The sequence below is a fragment of the Arachis stenosperma genome, chromosome 3, assembly GCF_014773155.1.
Source record: "Arachis stenosperma cultivar V10309 chromosome 3, arast.V10309.gnm1.PFL2, whole genome shotgun sequence".
NCBI classification, from domain to species: Eukaryota; Viridiplantae; Streptophyta; class Magnoliopsida; order Fabales; family Fabaceae; genus Arachis; species Arachis stenosperma.
Window position 1 is genome coordinate 77,395,182 of NC_080379.1, and position 22,080 is coordinate 77,417,261.

Here is a 22,080-nt window from a genome sequence, read left to right on the forward strand (position 1 = left end):
CACTCAAAGTATCACTAAATTCAAGAGGCTTATAAATCAATTAAAATGCAATTAAAATAAGCTTAAACCTCATGATTTATCATTAATTTCATAGTGGTTGCTTGATTTAGAGAAGTTATGCATTTTTACTCCAAATCACTAACTTAGGATGCAAGAAAGTGCATAAATGCTAACAAAACAAGTGAAATTAGCTTGAAAAATGGGTATATGATGACTTGTCATCAAACTCCACTGTTGAAAATACATAAGAACAAGGTCTAGGCATGGCCGAATGGCCAGCCTCCCAATACATGATCAAAAGACTCAAAATGATCAAGGATCCAAGGATTCAAAGATCTAAAGATGATCTAAGATCCCGAGATGAAAATACAATAGCAAAATGTCTTACTTATAGAGAACTAGTAGCCTAGGTTTTACAGAAATGAGTAAATGACATAAAAATCCACTTCTGGGCCCACTTGGTGTATGCTTGGGCTGAGCATTGAAGCATTTTCGTGTAGAGACTCCTCTTGGAGTTAAACTCCAGCTTTTGTGCCAGTTTGGGCGTTTAACTCCCATTCTTGTGCCAGTTCCGGCGTTTAACGCCGGGCATTCTTGAGCTGATTTGGAACGCCGGTTTGGGCCATCAAATCTCGAGCAAAGTATGGATTATTATACATTGCTGGAAAGCCCAGGATGTCTACTTTCCAACGCCATTGAGAGCGCGCCAATTGGGCTTCTATAGCTCCAGAAAATCTACTTCGAGTGCAGGGAGGTCAGAATCCAACAGCATCTGCAGTCCTTTCCAGTCTCTGAATCAGATTTTTGCTCAGGTCCCTCAATTTCAGCCAGAAAATACCTGAAATCACAGAAAAACACACAAACTCATAGTAAAGTCCAGAAAAGTGAATTTTAACTAAAAACTAAAAAAAATATTAGAAAAACTAACTAAAACATTTTTTTTTGAATTAAAGCTCGACACAACAGGTGGAGCATAGGGACCAGCATCATAGAAAAACTAGTAACTAAATAAAACTAAATTAAAAAAAACCAACAATCAAAGCTGTAGATACCCTTTTGTCATCTCCGGCATTGCCATCAACAACAGAAAGGGTCAACACCTAACCACTCCTTGTAGCTCAACGCAGACATGTTGATAATCTCCTCAACTTTTTTTCCTTTGTTCTGAAAAATCCTTCGTTTCCGTTCCAACCATAAGTTCCAGATGATCGTGCAGAAACACACCATCCATCTCTTGCACTCCTGTCTTGTACTTGAGCTCTCAGTCCAACTCTGGAAATGGTCTTTTACTGCACCTGGGCAAACCCACTGCATTCCAGCATAAGATAACCAAGCACACCATACCTGCCAAGCAAAGCTGCAGCCAAGAAATAGGTGGTGGACATATTCTACATTACTGTTACATAAAACAACAAAGTATCTTGTTGGGGAATGATCCCAAGTCGACTCAGTCTCTCCTTCGTATTAACCCTGCCAACCAGGACAAACCAGACAAACAGCTTTACTCTGGGTGGGACAAGGCCTTTCCAAATGGTCCTAGTAAAATTGTAGCTATGTATATCCTCTGGAGCCATTTCCACCTGCAACACCTGCACAAATGAGTTAGTAGAAAAAATCCCTTGTTTATCATACTTCCATACAACTCTATCCTCTCTCCCAAGATCAAGTTTGACCAGTTTCAGAGTGAGGTGAAGCTGGTTTACTAGATCCAACTCCCATTGAAACAATTCTCTCCTCCACTGAAAATTCCATACCCATTCTAACCCATCCCAAAACCCACAATCCCCTATCATTGATCCTGTTTGGTTTGAAACCGAGAATAGCCTTGGAAAGCGGTCTTTCAGAAAACCTCCATGAATCCATACATCCTCCCAAAACCGGGTTCGTCTCCCATCACCTACCTCCATAGACAACCCAGTAATCATTTTTTGTCGGACTTCTTGACTCTTGAACTGTAACTGACAAATATCCTTCCACGGACCACCTCGGATAGGTAGTTTCTGAGAGTACAGGGGCTCATTTGGATTGAGGTTGTTACATGAACATACAACCTTCTTCCACAGAGGACACTCCTCTTTAGAGAACCTCCACCACCATTTAAACACAAGAGCTGAATTTCTTATCATAGCATCCCCAACCCCCAACCCACCTAACTTCTTAGGGGCCTGAACCACTTCCCACTTCACCAAAGCCATACCACTCTTTCCATCCTCTTTATTCCATAAAAATCTTCTCTGCAAGGATATCAGTTTCTCTGCAACAGCCTTTGGCATCTTATAGAGGCTCAGATAATAAACCGGTAGACTATTTAACACAGATTTGATAAGTACTAGCTTACCGGTCTTATTGAGGATCTTGGCCTTCCAGAGACTAAGCTTTTCCTCTACTTTGTCTATTACTGGCTTCCACGTCTTCACCAGCCTTGGGTTTGCTCCTAACAGGATACCGAGATATTTAACAGGTAGATTGGCTTGCTTACAGCCCAGTAGACCACACATACGTTGGACCCACTGTTCATCGCAGTTAACAGGAATCAAACTGGATTTATCAAAGTTAATGCTTAAACCTGACATCAATTGGAAGCATCTAAGCAACCTCCTGTAGTTTTTGATTGTGTCTTCCTCCGGCGGGCAGAACAAAACAGTATCATCTGCGAACTGTAGATGCGATAACTCAATATGATCTCTCCCAACCATCAATGGTAATATGCGACCGTTTCTCACAGATTCTCCAATCATCCTATGTAGTACATCAACCACAAGTACAAAGAGAAATGGGGACAGAGGATCCCCTTGCCTCAGCCCCCTTTCCATCTTGAATGGCTTGGATGGTGAACCATTTATCAATATTGACATAGAGCACGTGCTGATACACTCCATCACCCACCCCCTCCAATTTCGGCCAAACCCCATCTTCTGCAGTACAAGGTCTACAAAACTCCACTTGACTCTGTCGTATGCTTTCTGAAAGTCCAACTTTATTATTGCCGCTTTCCTCTTCCGTTGTTTGATCCACTGAACCGTTTCACATGCGATAAGAGCCCCATCATGAATCTTTCGACCTTTTATAAAAGCACTCTGTGTCTCGCCCACTAGTCCTGGCATAACCCCTCTCATTCTCCTAACCAGCATCTTCGAGATTACCTTATATACACACCCTACCATGCTAATTGGATGCAGATCTTTTATTTCCTTCGCACCAGGAAACTTGGGGGCCAATGCCACCCATGTGACATTAGCATCAGGCGGCAACCTTGAAGATTGGAAGAAATCCAACACCGCTACCGTAAAGTCGGATCCTATATCATTCCAACACTTTTTTATGAAGTTCATGTTGTACCCGTCACATCCTGGAGCCTTGGATGATTCACAATCCCACACTGCCTCTTTAATCTCCTCAGGTGATGGTAGCACCTCTAGTGCAAGAGAATCCTCCTCGCTTATCCTTTCCACCAGGCCATCTCTGAACCCCATCTCAGGAGACCTCTCTTGATGATATAATTCTTTGTAAAACTCCCTGATTGTAATTTTAATCCTAGCTTGATTCCTTACCAATCTTCCATTAATAGCTAGTGTATCAATCCTGTTATTACGCCGTCTCGCCGAAGCTAAGTTATGAAAGTATCTCGTATTTTTATCCATGTCCCTTGCAAGCCTCGACCTTGACATCTGCTTCCAATGTAATTCTTTCCTCACATACCATTTCTCGCAGCACTTAACTAACGCCTTCCTTCTTGCTTCCACTGTCTCGTCATAGATCCCATTGCCAACCATGTCATCAATCTTCTGAATCTCTTCCTCAAACATCAAAATTTTCCTGTCCATATCACCAAAGTTGTCTCTGTGCCATCTCCCCAAAGGAACCGTCAACGCCTTCAGTTTATCAGTGAATTGTATCTCTCCCAGCCCTCTCCATTCCTCCTTGACCATCCTTAGAAACCCTTCATGAGTAAACCACGAATCCAGACTTCGAAACGGCCTCGGTCCAACCCTCAGTCTCTTCTCTTCCACTATGATAGGACAGTGATCTGACAACCCCCGTGGCCCATGATGATTGGATTTTTGATGGTTTAGAATTCACAAATGAATTCTCGTTGCAAGTATAGTTTCTAAACCAATCACTAATCCTTTCATACAAAAAGTTGTTTGTCACTAAAACAAACCCCTAAAATTTATAAACTGAAGTATTCAAACCTCGGGTCGTTCTCCCTAGGAATTACAATAAAGTGTCTTATTATTGGTTATGAGTTATTTTTGGGGTTTTGATAAGAGGCATGAAAGATAAATGGCAAGAAAATAAACTAATGGCTAAAAAGATCTTGGCAAGGGTTGGTGGTCAAGAATCTCTATCCTAATCACTAACCACAATATGAGAGTTGGCAAGGATTAATCTCATTAAATCATCCTCTAACTAGTAGTAAAGGAAAGTCAAATGAGCTATATCAATCCTACTCCATAAGTCCTAACTCTCCACTAATTCAATTAGTGAGAACTAGAGTCAATGGATCCCAATCATCAATTACTTGGACATTAGTAACTCAAGAGTTCCTAAGTTACCTTTCCAAGCCAAGAACATAAAACTTTACTCTAAAATCCAACCAAGCATTTCATCAAACACTTGGAAGGCACAAAAGGAAAACATAGTAAATCAACAACAAGAACAAAATCTAACAACAATTATTGAAAGGAATTAACAACAACAATCAAAAGAAACACATTTATTATGAATTACCTTGATTGAATTGAAAGAGAGTAGAAGAAACAAAAGTAGATCTACAATAAAACACAAGAACAACATAAAGGAAATTGCAACAAAAGAATGGAAGAAAGATGAATGTAATTACAAGGAATTGAAAGGTAGAAGTAGAAGAAAGCAAAGATTAAAACCTAGATCTAGGAACTAATCCTAATCCTAATCCTAGAGAGAAGTGAGAGCTTCTCTCTCTAGAAACTACTTCTAAACTAATCCTAAACTAATGGTAACTAACATGTAAAGTATGTTGATTCCCCTTCAATCCTTGGCTTAAATAGCATCAGAAATGAGTTGGATTGGGCCCACAAGGCTTGAGAATTCGCTGGCTCACGGATTGCATTAAGTGAACCAGGTGGCACAACAACGCGTACGCGTATAGTGCGCGTGCGCGCCACCATACATGTAGCAACCATTGCAAATCTTATATCGTTCCGAAGCCCCGGATGTTAGCTTTCCAACCCAACTAGAACTGCATCATTTGGACCTCTGTAGCTCAAGTTATGGTCATTTAAGTGCGAAGAGGTCGGCTTGACAGCTTTCCGGTTCTTTCATTTCTTCATGAGTTCTCCAACTTTTCATGCTTTCTTTCTTCATTCCCTTGATCCAATCTTGCCTCCTAAACCTTAAATCACTTAACAAACATATCAAGGCATCTAATGGACTCAAGGACAATTAGATTTAGCTATTTTAAGTCCTAAAAAGCATGTTTTCACTCTTAAGCACAATTAAAGGAGAATATACAAAACCATGCTATTTCATTGAATAAATGTGGGTAAAAGGTGATAAAATCCCCTAAAATCAATACAAGATAAACCCTACAAATGGGGTTTATCAACCTCCCCACACTTAAACCAAGCATGTCCTCATGCTAAAACCAAGAGAAAGCAAAGGGATCAACATTTATTCAATGAAAACTAACTAAATGCAATCTACCTATATGCAACTATCTACATGAATGCAATTGCTTGGTCAAAATAAATTAATTCCCAAGAAGCATATATAAGCACAAGGGCAAAAGGTATTAACAACCATGCCAAACCACAATTGAATTGAGCTATTAAATATTTTTACAAACTTGCATGAAAGGAGATGATCATTGGTGGAAACATGTAATTGAGCATCAAACCCTCACCGGATGTATTTGCACTCTATTCGCTCAAGTGTTTAGGGTTAATTCACTCAATTCTCTCCTAATCATGCTTTCTAAGATTTGTTTTTCTTCTAACAATCGACATATATTTCATGCATGCATACAAGTATCATGAGGCCTTTTCTTTAGGTTGTAATGGGGCTAGGGTCAAGGTAGGATACATATTTGGTTAAGTGAGTTTGAAATTTGATTCTTTGATAAGCTTAAACTTTCCACCTAACCTATGACATCCTATACAATTAAATTCCAACCTAACTACCCATTTTTCACTCTTTCACATACTCATGTATTCCTTTTTAATTTCACAACACCTATGCATTGATTTTATTGGACTATACTTTGATTTGGGGCATTTTGTCCCCTTTTTATTCCTTTCTTTTCTTTTTTTTCTTCTTTTTCTTTCTTTTTCTATATATTTTTTTTCTTTTTCATATTATTTTTTTTCTTTTTCTTTTGTTTTTCTAATTTTTTTTCTATATACAAGAATCTCAATGCATAAGGTTTTACATTTGATCAATACATGAGTATGTACCCAATTCCCAATATTTTCAATAACAATACAAAATTACCCTTTTATTCACCCAATGTCCCAAGGTTCCCACACTTGAATGATACTCACACACTCTAGCCTAAGCTAATCAAAGATCCAAATAAGGACATTTATTGTTTTTCGCTTTAAGGCTTGTAATGTGCTAAAATTAAGAACAAGTGGGTTAATCGTAGGCTCAAATTGGCTAACAAAGGAATATAAAAGGGTTGGCTATTTGGATAAGTGAGCTAATGAAATGATGGCCTCAATCATATAAATGCATGTATACACAAAATAATGGACATAAAGAATCAAACAAATCAAAGATTACATTCATAGAAAGAGAATAATGCACACAAGAAGGAAAATAAGTGGTTATAGGATGTAACCACACCATTAGGCTCAAATCTCACTTGCTTGTGTTCTTAGCTCAAAAATATGATCCACAATATATATATATTTCAAGCAAGTTCTATGAAAAGTTTTCACTCAAATCAATTAAGGTGTCCTATAGATAGAAATCTTGAAAATTTTCATTATTTTGACTAAGCTTATTGTGTATACATATGCAAAAATTAAGAGAATGCAAGTAAAAATCCTAAAATCCTAGAATGAAATGCAAAAGTGTTGGGATTAGAAACTTGTCACCCGAAATCGTCGAACGGTCGGACGACCTCCCCACACTTAAAAGTTTGCACCGTCCTCGGTGCACTCAAAGATGAGCAAGGGGGTACGACGACTCTCCGGATTGCTACGTGTTCTTAGTCTTGCTTTCGTTATTGCTTGTGGTGCATTCATCATGAAAAACAAAAATATAACACCATAAGGTAGGGTAATACAAAAGCAAGGAAGCATAATTGTTGGAATAAGGTAAATCACTAGAATTGAGTGAGTGAATTAGTGTGACATTAATGACAAATAAGTGTGTGAATTCTAAATTGCGCGGTTTAGAACACACATTAGCATAAAAGTTATATCACAAAAGAAGCATGCACTTTACTCATTCTACTATGCTTGAGATTCTTTAAGTAAACTTGTAAGGTAAAACAAGCATTAAAGAAGCATGAAAGCATGAAAGCCAAACACATATGGATGCATATAATCATAAAATACAATACATTAAGGTGAATGCACAACATCATTCATCAAGAGGTTGCCTAATCACAAAATAAGGCTCAAATCACATGGTGGCCAAATCATGTAATTCAAGAAGAGTTACAAGCTCGAAGGCAATTCTCATCACTTGGTATTTTTCAAAAGATAAGCATGAAAAACTCAAGACCAAGTAGCAAAATATAACCTCAATCATAGGATCCAATAAAGATTATCTAAAAACATTAATGCTAAATTAGCATTTAGGCAATAAGGGGGAAGCAATGCATAGTAAACAAAGTCAACAATCCAACACTTATGATGAAAAGAGAGAAAATAAAATGAAACTAAACTAAAACTAACTAACAAACTAACCGACTAACTAATTAACTAACTAAAATAAATGGTTATCCATGGTGTTTGGAAGTGTTGGATGAGGGGTAGGAGGAGGGAAAAAGAAAGGAGGAGGAAAGAAATAGAAAGAGGAGAAGAAAAGAAATGTGGTGAAGGAAGGAAATCCACGCGTACTCGCGCATGCCGCGCGCGCGCGGATGGTTTATTTCGAGAGTGGCGCGTACGCGTGATGTGCGCATGCGCGCAAGTGGGGTTGTGCCAAAGGCACAACGTTGGCGTGGCGTAGGCATAACTCTCTGGAAAATGTATGGAATGTGGAACTTCTCAATCCACGCGTACGCACGCATGGCGCGCGTGTGTGGATGGTCCAAAATGCATGATGTGCGCGTACGCGTGAAGTGCGCGTACGCGTGGATGGTGCTCTGTTTTTCAAAAAATTTTTGCTATGTTTTTGCACCAATCTAAGCATTCTAAACCTCCAAGCATCTACCAAAACACCCTAAAACCTTATTTAACATGATAAAATACTAATTAAACTCAACCAACTAATCTAAACATGAAATTAAACTAGTTCTACCAATATGTACAAAAGAGAAAATGAAAGGATTTTACCATGGTGGGTTGTCTCCCACCTAGCACTTTTGTTTATTGTCCTTAAGTTGGACTTATTGGGAGCTTCTTTCAAGGGGGCTTGTGCTTGTACTCATCTTGGAACTTCCACCAATGCTTAGACTTCCAATAAGCTTCATCATTCAAGATTAATATCTCCAAGCTTTGATGGAGTTCTTCACAAACCATGGGCTCCCAATGTTGATCCTCATGTGTTCCCGGATCCCATACTTTGTTTTCACACCCATTTCCAAGTTGATTATCATTAATCCATGTGGGTGGTGAGCAAGGTGAATTCTCAACAAAGTGACCAAACATCCTTCTAGGCCCATGTATTCTAGTTATACACCAACCTTTACAATTAAGCTTTGAGCATGCAACCATAATGAACCTAGAATGATATTTCAAACCACTAACCATCTCCTTTTTACTCTTAAAGCCACAAATATGTCTTAGTTGACCATCCGTCTTAAGCAAACCATATTCAAGGAGAATAATAAAGCTTGAGCATAAGGAATTTACCCACTTGAATGAGAGAATGGATGGTGGTGGCTTGGGGAGAGGTATCTCTAATGTACTTGCAAGCTCTACTCCCTCGTTTGCTTCCTTGTCAATCACCACCTCTTCATAAACTTCTTCATTCTCAATCCTTTGTTCATCAACTTCATTTAACTCCTCTCCATCACTCAAGTCATAATTGGGAGGTTGAGAGAAATCTATCTCCACATCACTTTCAAATTCATTGGGAGAAGGTTCTTCAAATTCAAAGGATTCACCACCAAGAAGATTGGATGCATGATCTTCATCACCACGGGAACTCAACTCTTGCTCCATTCCTTCCAAGTCTTCATATGGAATATGCCTTGGAGGTTGTGCACATTCCTCCTCAACATCAACCTCAATCTTCTTGGAGGGGTTTTGTTCAACTATAGGTTCCCATGGAGGTTCCGCATCTCATAAGTCTTCAACCGCTTCTTCCTTTTCTTCAATAGTCATAGGCTTCTCCAATTGTTCTAATACAAAGTGGTATTCCTCATTTTCCACCGGAGTTTCCAATCTCTCCTTCATGCTATGCTCTTTAATTGATTCTCCACATGTGACCATGGGAGTGCTTTGAGTGCTCAAGCATTGGGAGGCTAAAGTGCTTATTACCTTGGTCAAGGTAGCCATAGATTCTAGTGTCTCCCTTTGCATTTCTCCTTGCCCTTGAAGTATAAGGCTAAGGATTTCATCCATTGAGGATTGGAGTGGATAAGAGGGTTCATTGTCTTTGAGAAAGGGTTCATTATAGGAAGGTGGTTCTTCTTGGTAAGGTGGTGGTGTGTATTGAGGTGGTTCTTGAGAGTAGTAATCTTGGAATTGTGGTTTCATGTATGGCCCATATGGTTCAAAAGGAGGTTGGTATGGTGGGTAAGGATCATGGTCATATGGAGGTGTTTGTTAAAAATAGGCTTGTGAGTGTGGTTGAGGGTCATGTTGAGGATATGACTCATAGGCATATGGTGGTGGTTCTTGAAAATCACAAGGAGATTCACCATAGCCATTTGATTGGTATGCATCATAAAATGGCTCTTCTTCATAGTGCATTGGTGGAGGTTGTTGCCAAGAAGATTGGTCATATGCATATGGTTCCTCCCACCTTTGGTTGTCCCATCTTTGATACACATCTTCATTATAGTCCTCATTTCCTACAACATATTGATAACCAAACTCATAGCCAAGGTGAGAACTCATGGTGAAAAGAGAAAGTAAAAACAAAAACTACTAAGAAATAATGAAACAAAGTCCTAAGCTAGCAAGCAACCCAAAAAATCAAGCTATTCACAATATTCACATATATACAATAACCAATAACACAACACCATTGCAACTTCCCCGGCAACGGCGCCATTTTGATGATTGGATTTTTGATGGTTTAGAATTCACAAATGAATTCTCGTTGCAAGTATAGTTTCTAAACCAATCACTAATCCTTTCATACAAAAAGTTGTTTGTCACTAAAACAAACCCCTAAAATTTATAAACCGAAGTATTCAAACCTCGGGTCGTTCTCCCTAGGAATTACAATAAAGTGTCTTGTTATTGGTTATGAGTTATTTTTGGGGTTTTGATAAGATGCATGAAAGATAAATGGCAAGAAAGTAAACTAATGGCTAAAAAGGTCTTGGCAAGGGTTGGTGGTCAAGGATCTCTATCCTAATCACTAACCACAATATGAAAATTGGCAAGGATTAATCTCATTAAATCATCCTCTAACTAGTAGTAAAGGAAAGTCAAATGAGCTATATCAATCCTACTCCATAAGTCCTAACTCTCCACTAATTCAATTAGTGAGAACTAGAGTCAATGGATCCCAATCATCAATTACTTGGACATTAGTAACTCAAGAGTTCCTAAGTTACCTTTCCAAGCCAAGAACATAAAACTCTACTCTAAAATCCAACCAAGAATTTCATCAAACACTTGGAAGGCACAAAAGGAAAACATAGTAAATCAACAACAAGAACAAAATCTAACAACAATTATTGAAAGGAATTAACAACAACAATCAAAAGAAACACATTTATTATGAATTACCTTGATTGAATTGAAAGAGAGTAGAAGAAACAAAAGTAGATCTACAACAAAACACAAGAACAACATAAAGGAAATTGTAACAAAAGAATGGAAGAAAGATGAATGTAATTACAAGGAATTGAAAGGTAGAAGTAGAAGAAAGCAAAGATTAAAACCTAGATCTAGGAACTAATCCTAATCCTAATCCTAGAGAGAAGTGAGAGCTTCTCTCTCTAGAAACTACTTCTAAACTAATCCTAAACTAATGGTAACTAACATGTAAAGTATGTTGATTCCCCTTCAATCCTTGGCTTAAATAGCATCAGAAATGAGTTGGATTGGGCCCACAAGGCTTGAGAATTCGCTGGCTCACGGATTGCATTAAGTGAACCAGGTGGCACAACAACGCGTACGCGTATAGTGCGCGTGTGCGCCACCATACGTGTAGCAACCATTGCAAATCTTATATCGTTTCGAAGCCCCGGATGTTAGCTTTCCAACCCAACTAGAACCGCATCATTTGGACCTCTGTAGCTCAAGTTATGGTCATTTAAGTGCGAAGAGGTCGGCTTAACAGCTTTCCGGTTCTTTCATTTCTTCATGAGTTCTCCAACTTTTCATGCTTTCTTTCTTCATTCCCTTGATCCAATCTTGCCTCCTAAACCTTAAATCACTTAACAAACATATCAAGGCATCTAATGGACTCAAGGACAATTAGATTTAGCTATTTTAAGTCCTAAAAAGCATGTTTTCACTCTTAAGCACAATTAATGGAGAATATACAAAACCATGCTATTTCATTGAATAAATGTGGGTAAAAGGTGATAAAATCCCCTAAAATCAATACAAGATAAACCCTACAAATGGGGTTTATCAGCCCACCTCTCAAACGAGTCTCCGGGAACGCCTCAAGCCATTCCAAGCTAACCAAAGCTCTGTCAATACGGCTACATGACTGTCTTCTGAACCATGTAAACTTAAGGTCTGAAATTGGCAGGTCCACCAAGCCCATGTCATGTACCCAAACCTTATAGTCCTGAGCCGATAGAGGTAAGCTATCCAGACCTCGCCTTTCTTCCACTTGGCCAATCTCATTAAAGTCCCCCAGAAAACAATACGCGCCTGGACATAGGCCAGCCGTGAAACTCAGCTCCTCCCACACAATACGTTTCTTATCTCTAGTGTGAGCCCCATAAACCAAGAAAAACGCACAGTCAACAGACTTCTCTGACAGTATCCCTTCAACACACAGCCATCGCTCACCTTTATAAGAATTTCGCATTTTAAAGAAGCCATCATCCCACATTAATAACAAGCCACCAGAGGCACCATCAGACTCCACATATTCCCATCCCATACTTCCACTCCCCCATATTTTTGACACATCAAACCTTGTAACTAGCTGTCTTTTAGTCTCTACCAGACCTAACATATCCATCCTATGTTTCCTTCTAAGTTCTTTTACCATTCTCAGCTTCCCGTCACCCCTTAACCCCCTAATATTCCATGAACTGATAATCATTTTGAAATATAATTACACACCTTTTTGATATTCTTCGGCCTGCTTCGACTTGCTTTAGCCTTTTGTTTTGCCACTCTTCTCTTACGAGCAATCTCTTCATTCTGTTCTTGAAGGATAGCCATAATGTCTTCCTCATCATCAAGTAGCATTGCTCCAGACTCTTTTGCAAGCTCCCATGTCTTGTGGTTTTCCAGCACTTGTTCACCCAACGTTTCATAATCATGACTGCTGATCTCATCATCATTAAGGTGTGTTTGTTTCGCTTTATAATTACCTCTAATACCATACCCCTCCTCCATATTCTGCACGGGTCTACTCATAGCACTACCCAAATTAGTTCCCAATCCTGGCTTCCCTGTGGTTACATTATCACCAGCAACTATTTCATGGTAGTCATGATCACTATGCCAATTCCCCCCTCGACCAGTTGAACCTCCTGGTGGTTCATCACAGCCTCATCCTCCCTAGCAACGTATTTTCCCAACTCATAAGCCCCTGCCGTTATCCCTTTGTCGCCTCCTGCAACCTCCATCTCTCCTGCGATGCCATCCCTAACCGGCACACACCTATCAGTCAACCGGGAAACTTCTCCATCAGTCAATCTCCGCCTAGACGATTTCCGGCCGATAGTCGCAGAGCTCCCTTCTTATTCCTCGCACTCAGATTCGTCCCTCTCACCCTCTGCCAACCTTCCCGTAGTGCATCGTTCCTCACCTCCTGCATCATGCAAGATGCATCCTCCGCCCCCTTCCCGCCTTCCGACCTCGCTGCCCGTCGTCTCCAGACCGCGTGGTTCCCCTGGCAGCGCAGTTGGAGCTGCAGGAACCGATCTCATCTCTTGGATCAGTCTGGACCGACCCACGGAGACATGCTGAATTCCTTGGAGCAGACCGATCCGATCCACAAGAGCGTGGTCCAGCCCAGCGTAGCAGCTACCGTTTCTCCCCATCAGAGCTGTTGAAGAATTTGGGCCTCCTTGGCCCAACACGGTTGTTTTGTGTTTGTTGGACTTGGTAGCCCTTACCTCTCTCACACATGTTCCGCTGGGCTTTCCTCTTTCTAGCCCATTATGGTTGCATGTGTAACTCCACGGAATTGTGATCTCCGAGTCTGTTTCGTTACTATCTCCCAATCCCATGAAATCTGCCAAGCCATCAATATGACCATAAATTTGCTGATTTTTAACCGAATTTCTTTGATTGAGCTTTAAGTGGTCATAACTCCATTCATTCAAAATTGACTCTGAAATTACTAATCTATCCTCATCTTCTTCTTCCCGTCGTATCCTTTCCGTAACCACTAACGCTGCCTGATCTCCATAGTCAATCAACTTAGTGGAGTCCGGCAACATTACAGCATCAGCATCAGTAGCTCTAACTATTTCGTTATTTTGGAGCATACAAGCCACACCTTTTTCCGCTCTTCTTTCCAACTGACATTGCGAACTGTAAACTTCCTGTCCCACCTCTTTTACCAAGACGTCGAATCCACTGGTATCTAGAGTGATATGAACCCATTCATTGATCACATCCATAACACAAGTATCGATTAGTACACGACCGACACTAAATGAGGCGCAGGATTCTGTCCCTTTATCACACCCAACCACCTCTCCCCATTGGCCTCCGATCTTCGTAAAGGTATCCACTGACCAAATATGTAACGGGACCCCGTAGCACTCTAGCCACACTCTTCGAGAATCACTTTTCTCTGATTCGTCCCACCTCCATACTTTATGAAATATTCGTAGCAGGCTATTTATTTTGAACGTGTACGTCTCTTCAGCATTCAACATGCTGTCAAATGTCAGCACAGCTTTGTAGGCTCCCAATTCTCGTACCTGAATAACTTGTGGGAAGTTCTTCGCAACCAGCTCCTGTAGCATCCCAAAGTTTATGGCCGTCGTTGTTCCACCTATCAGGCTTTTCTGCAACCAGTTCAAGTTCTCTTTCGCCACAGTCACTTCCAGCTTCTTTGTCCAATCGTTCCCATGTGGGTCTATCATCTTCTTGTCTTTTCTCACATCCTTAGAACTACTAGCTGGGAGAGCCGGATCACCCTCACATTCATTTTGCGGCTGGCGTACACTTTCTCGTCGAACAATCCCTCTATCCTGCATCTTCTTCTTGCCATCAACAGACGATTGTCTCCTGTTTTTTGCTTCCCCAACAAACACAATCTTACCTCTCAGCCTCATACGATTCATCTCTGATATGGCCTTTAAAGCCCCTCCCTTCGTGGTGTATCGTATGAACGCGAAGATGTACAAACTGCCATTTTTTTGCTTCCGAGCAAGATATATGTCGTTTATGCGTCCAGTCCAACTGAATAGCTCGAACAGTTCTTTCTTTGAAATATCTTTTGGTAGGTTATCCAGGAAGATCGAAAAAGACTCCGTCTCCAATCGTCGATACTCTTCTCGATTCCAAACTCTAGGATCTTTGATCGGATTCCTAAAACTACCCCCACCGTGTTTCCCACCCATACTCTCTCTCTCTCTCTCTCTCTCTCTCTCATATTATTTCTGATAGAAAAAAAACTAACTAAAACATACTAAAAACATACTAAAAACAATGCCAAAAAGCGTACAAATTATCCGCTCATCACAACACCAAACTTAAATTGTTGCTTGTCCCCAAGCAACTAAAAATCAAATAAGATAAAAAGAAGAGAATATGCAATGAATTCCAAAAACATCTATGAAGATCAGTATTAATTAGATGAGCGGGGCTTTTAGCTTTTTGCCTCTGAATAGTTTTGGCATCTCACTCTATCCTTTGAAATTCAGAATGATTGGCTTCTATAGGAACTCAGAATCCAGATAGTGTTATTGATTCTCCTAGTTAAGTATGATGATTCTTGAACACAGCTACTTTATGAGTCTTGGCCGTGGCCCAAAGCACTCTGTCTTCCATTATTACCACCGGATACATACATTCCACAGACACATAATTGGGTGAACCTTTTCAGATTGTGACTCAGCTTTGCTAGAGTCCCCAATTAGAGGTGTCCAGGGTTCTTAAGCACACTCTTTTTGCCTTGGATCACAACTTTATTTCTTTCTTTTTCTTTCTTTTTCTCTTTCTCCCTTTTTTTTTCTTTTTTTTTTCTTTTTTTTTCGCTTCTTTTTTTCTTTTTTTTGTATTCACTGCTTTTTCTTGCTTCAAGAATCATTTTTATGATTTTTCAGATCCTCAGTAACATGTCTCCTTTTTCATCATTCTTTCAAGAGCCAACCATTCATGAACAACAAATTCAAAAGACATATGCACTGTTTAAGCATACATTCAGAAAACAAAAGTATTGCCACCACATCAAAATAATTAATCTGTTATAAAATCTAAAATTCATGCAATTCTTCTCTTTTTCAATTAAGAACATTTTTCATTTAAGAGAGGTGATGGATTCATAGGACATTCATAACTTTAAGGCATAGACACTAAGACACTAATGATCATAAGACACAAACATAGATAAACATAAGCATTAAAATTCGAAAAACAGAAAAATAAGGAACAAGGAAATTAAAGAACGGGTCCACCTTAGTGATGGCGGCTTGTTCTTCCTTTTGAAGATCCTATGGAGTGCTTGAGCTCCTCAATGTCTCTTCCTTGCCTTTGTTGTTCTTCTCTCATGATTCTTTGATCTTCTCTAATTTCATGGAGGAGGATGGAATGTTCTTGGTGCTCCACCCTTAGTTGTCCCATGTTGGAACTCAATTCTCCTAGGGAGGTGTTGATTTGCTCGCAATAGTTTTGTGGAGGAAAGTGCATCCCTTGAGGTATCTCAGGGATTTCATGATGAGTGGGATCTCTTGTTTGCTCCATCCTTTTCTTAGTGATGGGCTTGTCCTCATCAATGGGGATGTCTCCCTCTATGTCAACTCCAACTGAATAACAGAGGTGACAAATGAGATGAGGAAAGGCTAACCTTGCCAAGGTAGAGGACTTGTCCGCCACCTTATAAAGTTCTTGGGCTATAACCTCATGAACTTCTACTTCCTCTCCAATCATGATGCTATGAATCATGATGGCCCGGTCTAGAGTAACTTCAGACCGGTTGCTAGTGGGAATGATTGAGCGTTGGATAAACTCCAACCATCCCCTAGCCACGAGCTTGAGGTCATGCCTTCTCAGTTGAACCGGCTTCCCTCTTGAATCTCTCTTCCATTAGGCGCCCTCTTCACAAATGTCTATGAGGACTTGGTCCAACCTTTGATCAAAGTTGACCCTTATAGTGTAAGGGTGTTCATCTCCTTGCATCATGGGCAAGTTGAATGCCAACCTTACATTTTCCGGATTAAAATCTAAGTATTTTCCCCGAACCATTGTAAGCCAATTCTTGGGGTCCGGGTTCACACTTTGATCATGGTTCTTGGTGATCCATGTATTGGCATAGAACTCTTGAACCATTAAGATTCCGACTTGTTGAATAGGGTTGGTAAGAACTTCCCAACCTCTTCTTCGAATCTCATGTCGGATCTCTGGGTATTCACTCTTTTTGAGTTTGAAAGGGACCTCAGGGATCACCTTCTTCAAGGCCACAACTTCATAAAAGTGGTCTTGATGCACCCTTGAGATGAATCTCTCCATCTCCCATGACTCGGAGGTGGAAGCTTTTGCCTTCCCTTTCCTCTTTCTAGAGGTTTCTCCGGCCTTGGATGCCATAAATGGTTATGGAAAAACAAAAAGCAATGCTTTTACCACACCAAACTTAAAAGGTTTGCTCGTCCTCGAGCAAAAGAAGAAAGAAGAGAGTAGAAGAATAAGAAATAGAAGAGATGGAGATGGCTTTGTGGTTCGGCCAAAGGGAGAAGTAGTGTTTAGGTTGTGTGAAAATGAAGGGGTGAAGATGGGTTTATATAGGGGTGGGGGAGAGGGGTAGGCTTCAGCTATGGAAGGGTGGGTTTGGGAGGAAAAGTGGTTTAAATTTGAATGATGAAGTAGGTGGGGTTTTATGAAGGATGGATGTGAGTGGTGAAGAGAAAGATGGGATTTGATAGGTGAAGGGTTTTGGGGAAGAGGTGTTGAGGTGATTGGTGAATGGGTGAAGAAGAAGAGAGAGAATGGTGGGGTAGGTGGGGATCCTGTGGGGTCCACAGATCTTGAGGTGTCAAGGAAAAGTCATCCCTGCACCAAGTGGCGAGCAAAATTGCTCTATGTGCAAATTCTGGCGTTAAACGCTGGGCTGGTGCCCATTTCTGGCGTTTAACGCCAGCTTCTTGCCCTTTCCTGGCGTTTAACGCCAGTCTGGTGCCTCTTTCTGGCGTTAAACGCCCAGAATGGTGCCAGACTGGGTGTTAAACGCCCATTTGCTGTCCTTACTGGCGTTTAAACGCCAGCAGGTTCTTCCTCCAGGGTGTGCTATTTTTCTTTCTATTTTTCATTCTTTTTTTGCTTCTTCAACTGATTTTGTGACTTCCCATGATCATCAACCTACAAAAAACATAAAATAACAAAGGAAAATATAATAAATATAACATTGGGTTACCTCCCAACAAGCGCTTCTTTAATGTTAGTAGCTTGACAGTGGGCTCTCATGGAGCCTCACAGATATTCAGAGCCATGTTGGAACCTCCCAACACCAAACTTAGAGTTTGAATGTGGGGGTTCAACACCAAACTTAGAAGTTGGTTGTGGCCTCCCAACACCAAACTTAGAGTTTGAATGTGGGGGCTCTGTTTGACTCTGATTTGAGAAAAGCTCTTCATGCTTCCTCTCCATGGTTACAGAGGGATATCCTTGAGCCTTAAACACAAGGGATTCTTCATTCACTTGAATGATCAATTCTCCTCTGTCCATATCAATCACAGCCTTTGCTGTGGCTAGGAAGGGTCTGCCAAGGATGATGGATTCATCCATGCACTTCCCAGTCTCTAGGACTATGAAATCAGCAGGGATGTAATGGTCTTCAACCTTTACCAGAACATCCTCTACAAGTCCATAAGCTTGTTTCTTTGAATTGTCTGCCATCTCTAGTGAGATTCTTACAGATTATACCTCAAAGATCCCTGGCTTCTTCATTACAGAGAGAGGCATGAGGTTTACACTTGACCCGAGGTCACACAGAGCCTTTTTAAAGGTCATGGTGCCTATGGTACAAGGTATTGAAAACTTCCCAGGATCTTGTCTCTTTTGAGGTAATTTCTGCCTAGACAAGTCATCTATTTCTTTGGTGAGCAAAGGAGGTTCGTTCTCCCAAGTCTCATTACCAAATAACTTATCATTTAGCTTCATGATTGCTCCAAGGTATTTAGCAACTTGCTCTTCAGTGACATATTCATCCTCTTCAGAGGAAGAATACTCATCAGAGCCCATGAATGGCAGAAGTAAATCCATTGGAATCTCTATGGTCTCAGTGTGAGCCTCAGATTCCCATGGTTCCTCATTAGGGAACTCATTGGAGGTCAATGGATGTCCATTGAGGTCTTCCTCAGTGGTGTTCACTGCGTCTTCCTCCTCTCCAAATTCGGCCATGTTGATGGCTGATGAGCGGATAATTTGTACCCTTTTTGGCATTATTTTTAGTATGTTTTTAGTATGATCTAGTTAGTTTTTAGTATATTTTTATTAGTTTTTAGTTAAAATTCACTTTTCTGGACTTTACTATGAGTTTGTGTGTTTTTCTGTGATTTCAGGTATTTTCTGGCTGAAATTGAGGGACCTGAGCAAAAATCTGATCCAGAGACTGAAAAGGGCTGCAGATGCTGTTGGATTCTGACCTCCCTGCACTCGAAGTGGATTTTCTGGAGCTACAGAAGCCCAATTGGCGCGCTCTCAACGGCGTTGGAAAGTAGACATCCTGGGCTTTCCAGCATATATGATAGTCCATACTTTGCCCAAGATTTGATGGCCCAAACCGGCGTTCAAAGTCACCCTCAGAAATTCCAGCGTTAAACGCCGGAACTGGCACCTAAATGGGAGTTAAACGCCCAAACTGGCATAAAAGCTGGCGTTTAACTCCAAGAAGAGTCTCTACACGAAATTGCTTCATTGCTCAGCCCAAGCACACACCAAGTGTGCCCGGAAGTGGATTTTTATGTCATTTACTCATCTTTGTAAACCCTAGGCTACTAGTTTTCTATAAGTAGGACCTTTTGCTATTGTATTTTCATCTTTGGACACCTAATTCTTAGATCATTGGGAGGCTGGCCTCACGGCCATGCTTAGACCTTGTTCTTATGTATTTTCAACGGTGGAGTTTCTACACACCATAGATTAAGGTGTGGAGCTCTGCTGTACCTCGAGTATTAATGCAATTACTATTGTTCTTCTATTCAATTCCGCTTGTTCTTTGTCCAAGATATCACTTGTTCTTCAACTTGATGAATGTGATGATCCGTGACACTCATCATCATTCTCACTTATGAACAAGGTGACTGACAACCACTTCTGTTCTACAAGCAAACAAGGCTCTAGTGTTTATCTCTTGGATTCCTGATACACGATGCATGGTTGATCGCCTGACAACCGAGTGCTCGCCTGACAAACGAGCCAGCCATTCCGTGAGATCAGAGTCTTCGTGGTATAGGCAAGAACTGATGGCGGCATTCAAGAGAATCCGGAAGGTCTAACCTTGTCTGTGGTATTCTGAGTAGGATTCAATGATTGAATGACTGTGACGTGCTTCAAACTCCTAGCAGGCGGGGCGTTAGTGACAGACGCAAAAGAATCACTGGATTCTATTCCGGCCTGACCGAGAACCGACAGCTGATTAGCCATATGCTGTGACAGAGCATAGGAACATTTTCACTGAGAGGATGGGAGGTAGCCACTGACAACGGTGAAACCCTACATAAGCTTGCCATGGAAAGGAGTAAGAAGGATTGGATGAAGACAGTAGGAAAGCAGAGAGACGGAAGGGAAGGCATCTTCATACGCTTATCTGATGTTCCTACCAATGAATTACATAAGTACCTCTATCTTTATCTTTATGCTTTATTCGTATATCACTATACCCATTTGAGTCTGCCTGACTAAGATTTACAAGGTGACCATAGCTTGCTTCATACCAACAATCTCCGTGGGATCGACCCTTACTCGCGTAAGGTATTACTTGGACGACCCAGTGCACTTGCTGGTTAGTTGTGCGAAGTTGTGTTTATGCCATGGTATTGAACACCAAGTTTTTGGGGTTCATTACCGGGGATTATGAGAGTTGTGAAAAGTATTGTTCACAATTTCGCGCACCAAGTTTTTGGCGCCGTTGCCGGGGATTTGTTTCGAGTATGGACAACTGACGGTTCATCTTGTTGCTTAGATTAGGTATTTTTCAGAGTTCTTAAGAATGAATTCTAGTGTTTCAAGGTGATGTTCTTATCATCACCAAAGCTGATTGATCCTCATCAATTTAGCTCTTGAATGCAATGTCCTGCTGAAGCTTGGCTAGCTATGTCTAATTCCTTTAGACTAAAGCTTTAGACTAACATTGCATGATTCCTGGAATTCTCATTAAGAATTTTGATACCTTTATTTTCTTTTCATATAATTTTCGAAAAAAACCAAAAAAATTACAAAATCATAAAAACCAAAAATATTCTATGTTTCTTGTTGAGTCTAGTGTCTCATTTTAAGTCTGGTGTCAATTGCATGTTTCTGTTCTTCTTGCACTTTTTTTTTTTCGAATTCATGCATGTGTCTTCATTAATCTTCAAGTTGTTTCTTGATGAGTTCCCTGTTTTGATCTTTGAATTCTCTTGTCTTGAGTATTTTTGTTGTTTGTCATACGCATTCTCATTAGTGTCAGTAGTATACAAACTGCTAAGTTTGGTGTCTTGCATGCATTGTTATTTGATTTTAGTTGCATTTTGATTATTAAAAATCCAAAAATATTTTAAATTTGTGTCTTCTCAAGTCAATAATACAGAGAATTGAAGATTCAGAACATACAGCAGAGGAATTGCACAGAAAAAGCTGGGCGTTCAAAACGCCCAGTGAAGAAGACAGACTGGCGTTTAAACGCCAGCCAGGGTGCCTGGTTGGGCGTTTAACGCCCAAAAGGGTAGAGTTTTGGGCGTTAAACGCCAGAATGTGCACCATTCTGGGCGTTTAACGCCAGGATGGCACAAGGGGGAAGATTTTGTTTTCAAATCAAATTTTTTTTTTCAAGTTTTCAAATTTTTTTTTTCAAAATCAAATCTTTTTCAAATCATATACTTTCAATCAAATCTTTTTCAAAATCAATTTCTTTCTATTTTTAAAGATACTTACTATCAATTAATGATTTGATTCAACTTCTCAAGTATGTTGCCTTTTCTGTTGAGAAAGGTTTAATGTTTGAATCATATCTTTTCTTGTTAGCCAAGTTTTTAATTTTCAAAATCAAATCTTTTTTAAAATGTTTTTCAAATCATATCTTCTCAATCACATCTTTTTAAAACCAATCATATCTTCTTAACTACATCTTTTTCAAAATAGTTTTCAATCAAATCTCTTTGATTTATATTTTCAAAATCTTTTTCAAAAAAATCACTTGATTTCTTTTCCACTTTCATTTTCGAAAATCAATTAGTGTTTT

At 40.1% G+C, this 22,080-nt stretch overlaps 1 protein-coding gene across 1 annotated transcript; it reads right to left on the minus strand.

Moving 5' to 3' along the window:
* Positions 1-1,388: 1,388 nt before the first annotated feature.
* Positions 1,389-12,564, minus strand: LOC130966289 (uncharacterized). The gene is made up of 2 exons (XM_057891074.1): positions 11,925-12,564; positions 1,389-3,940 (listed from the first exon to the last, which is right to left on the minus strand). The coding sequence occupies exons 1-2, from the start codon at positions 12,562-12,564 to the stop codon at positions 1,389-1,391; spliced, it is 3,192 nt and encodes a 1,063-aa protein (XP_057747057.1).
* Positions 12,565-22,080: the final 9,516 nt, after the last annotated feature.

Excerpts from the sequence above, each read along its gene's own strand:
- LOC130966289 (XM_057891074.1), bottom strand. The coding sequence starts at position 12,564 with ATGATTATCAGTTCATGGAATATTAGGGGGTTAAGGGGTGACGGGAAG. Across the intron at positions 3,941-11,924 it reads CCCGGAGACTCGTTTGAGAG|GGTTTCTAAGGATGGTCAAG; the intron begins GTGGGCTGATAA and ends TTACTCATGAAG.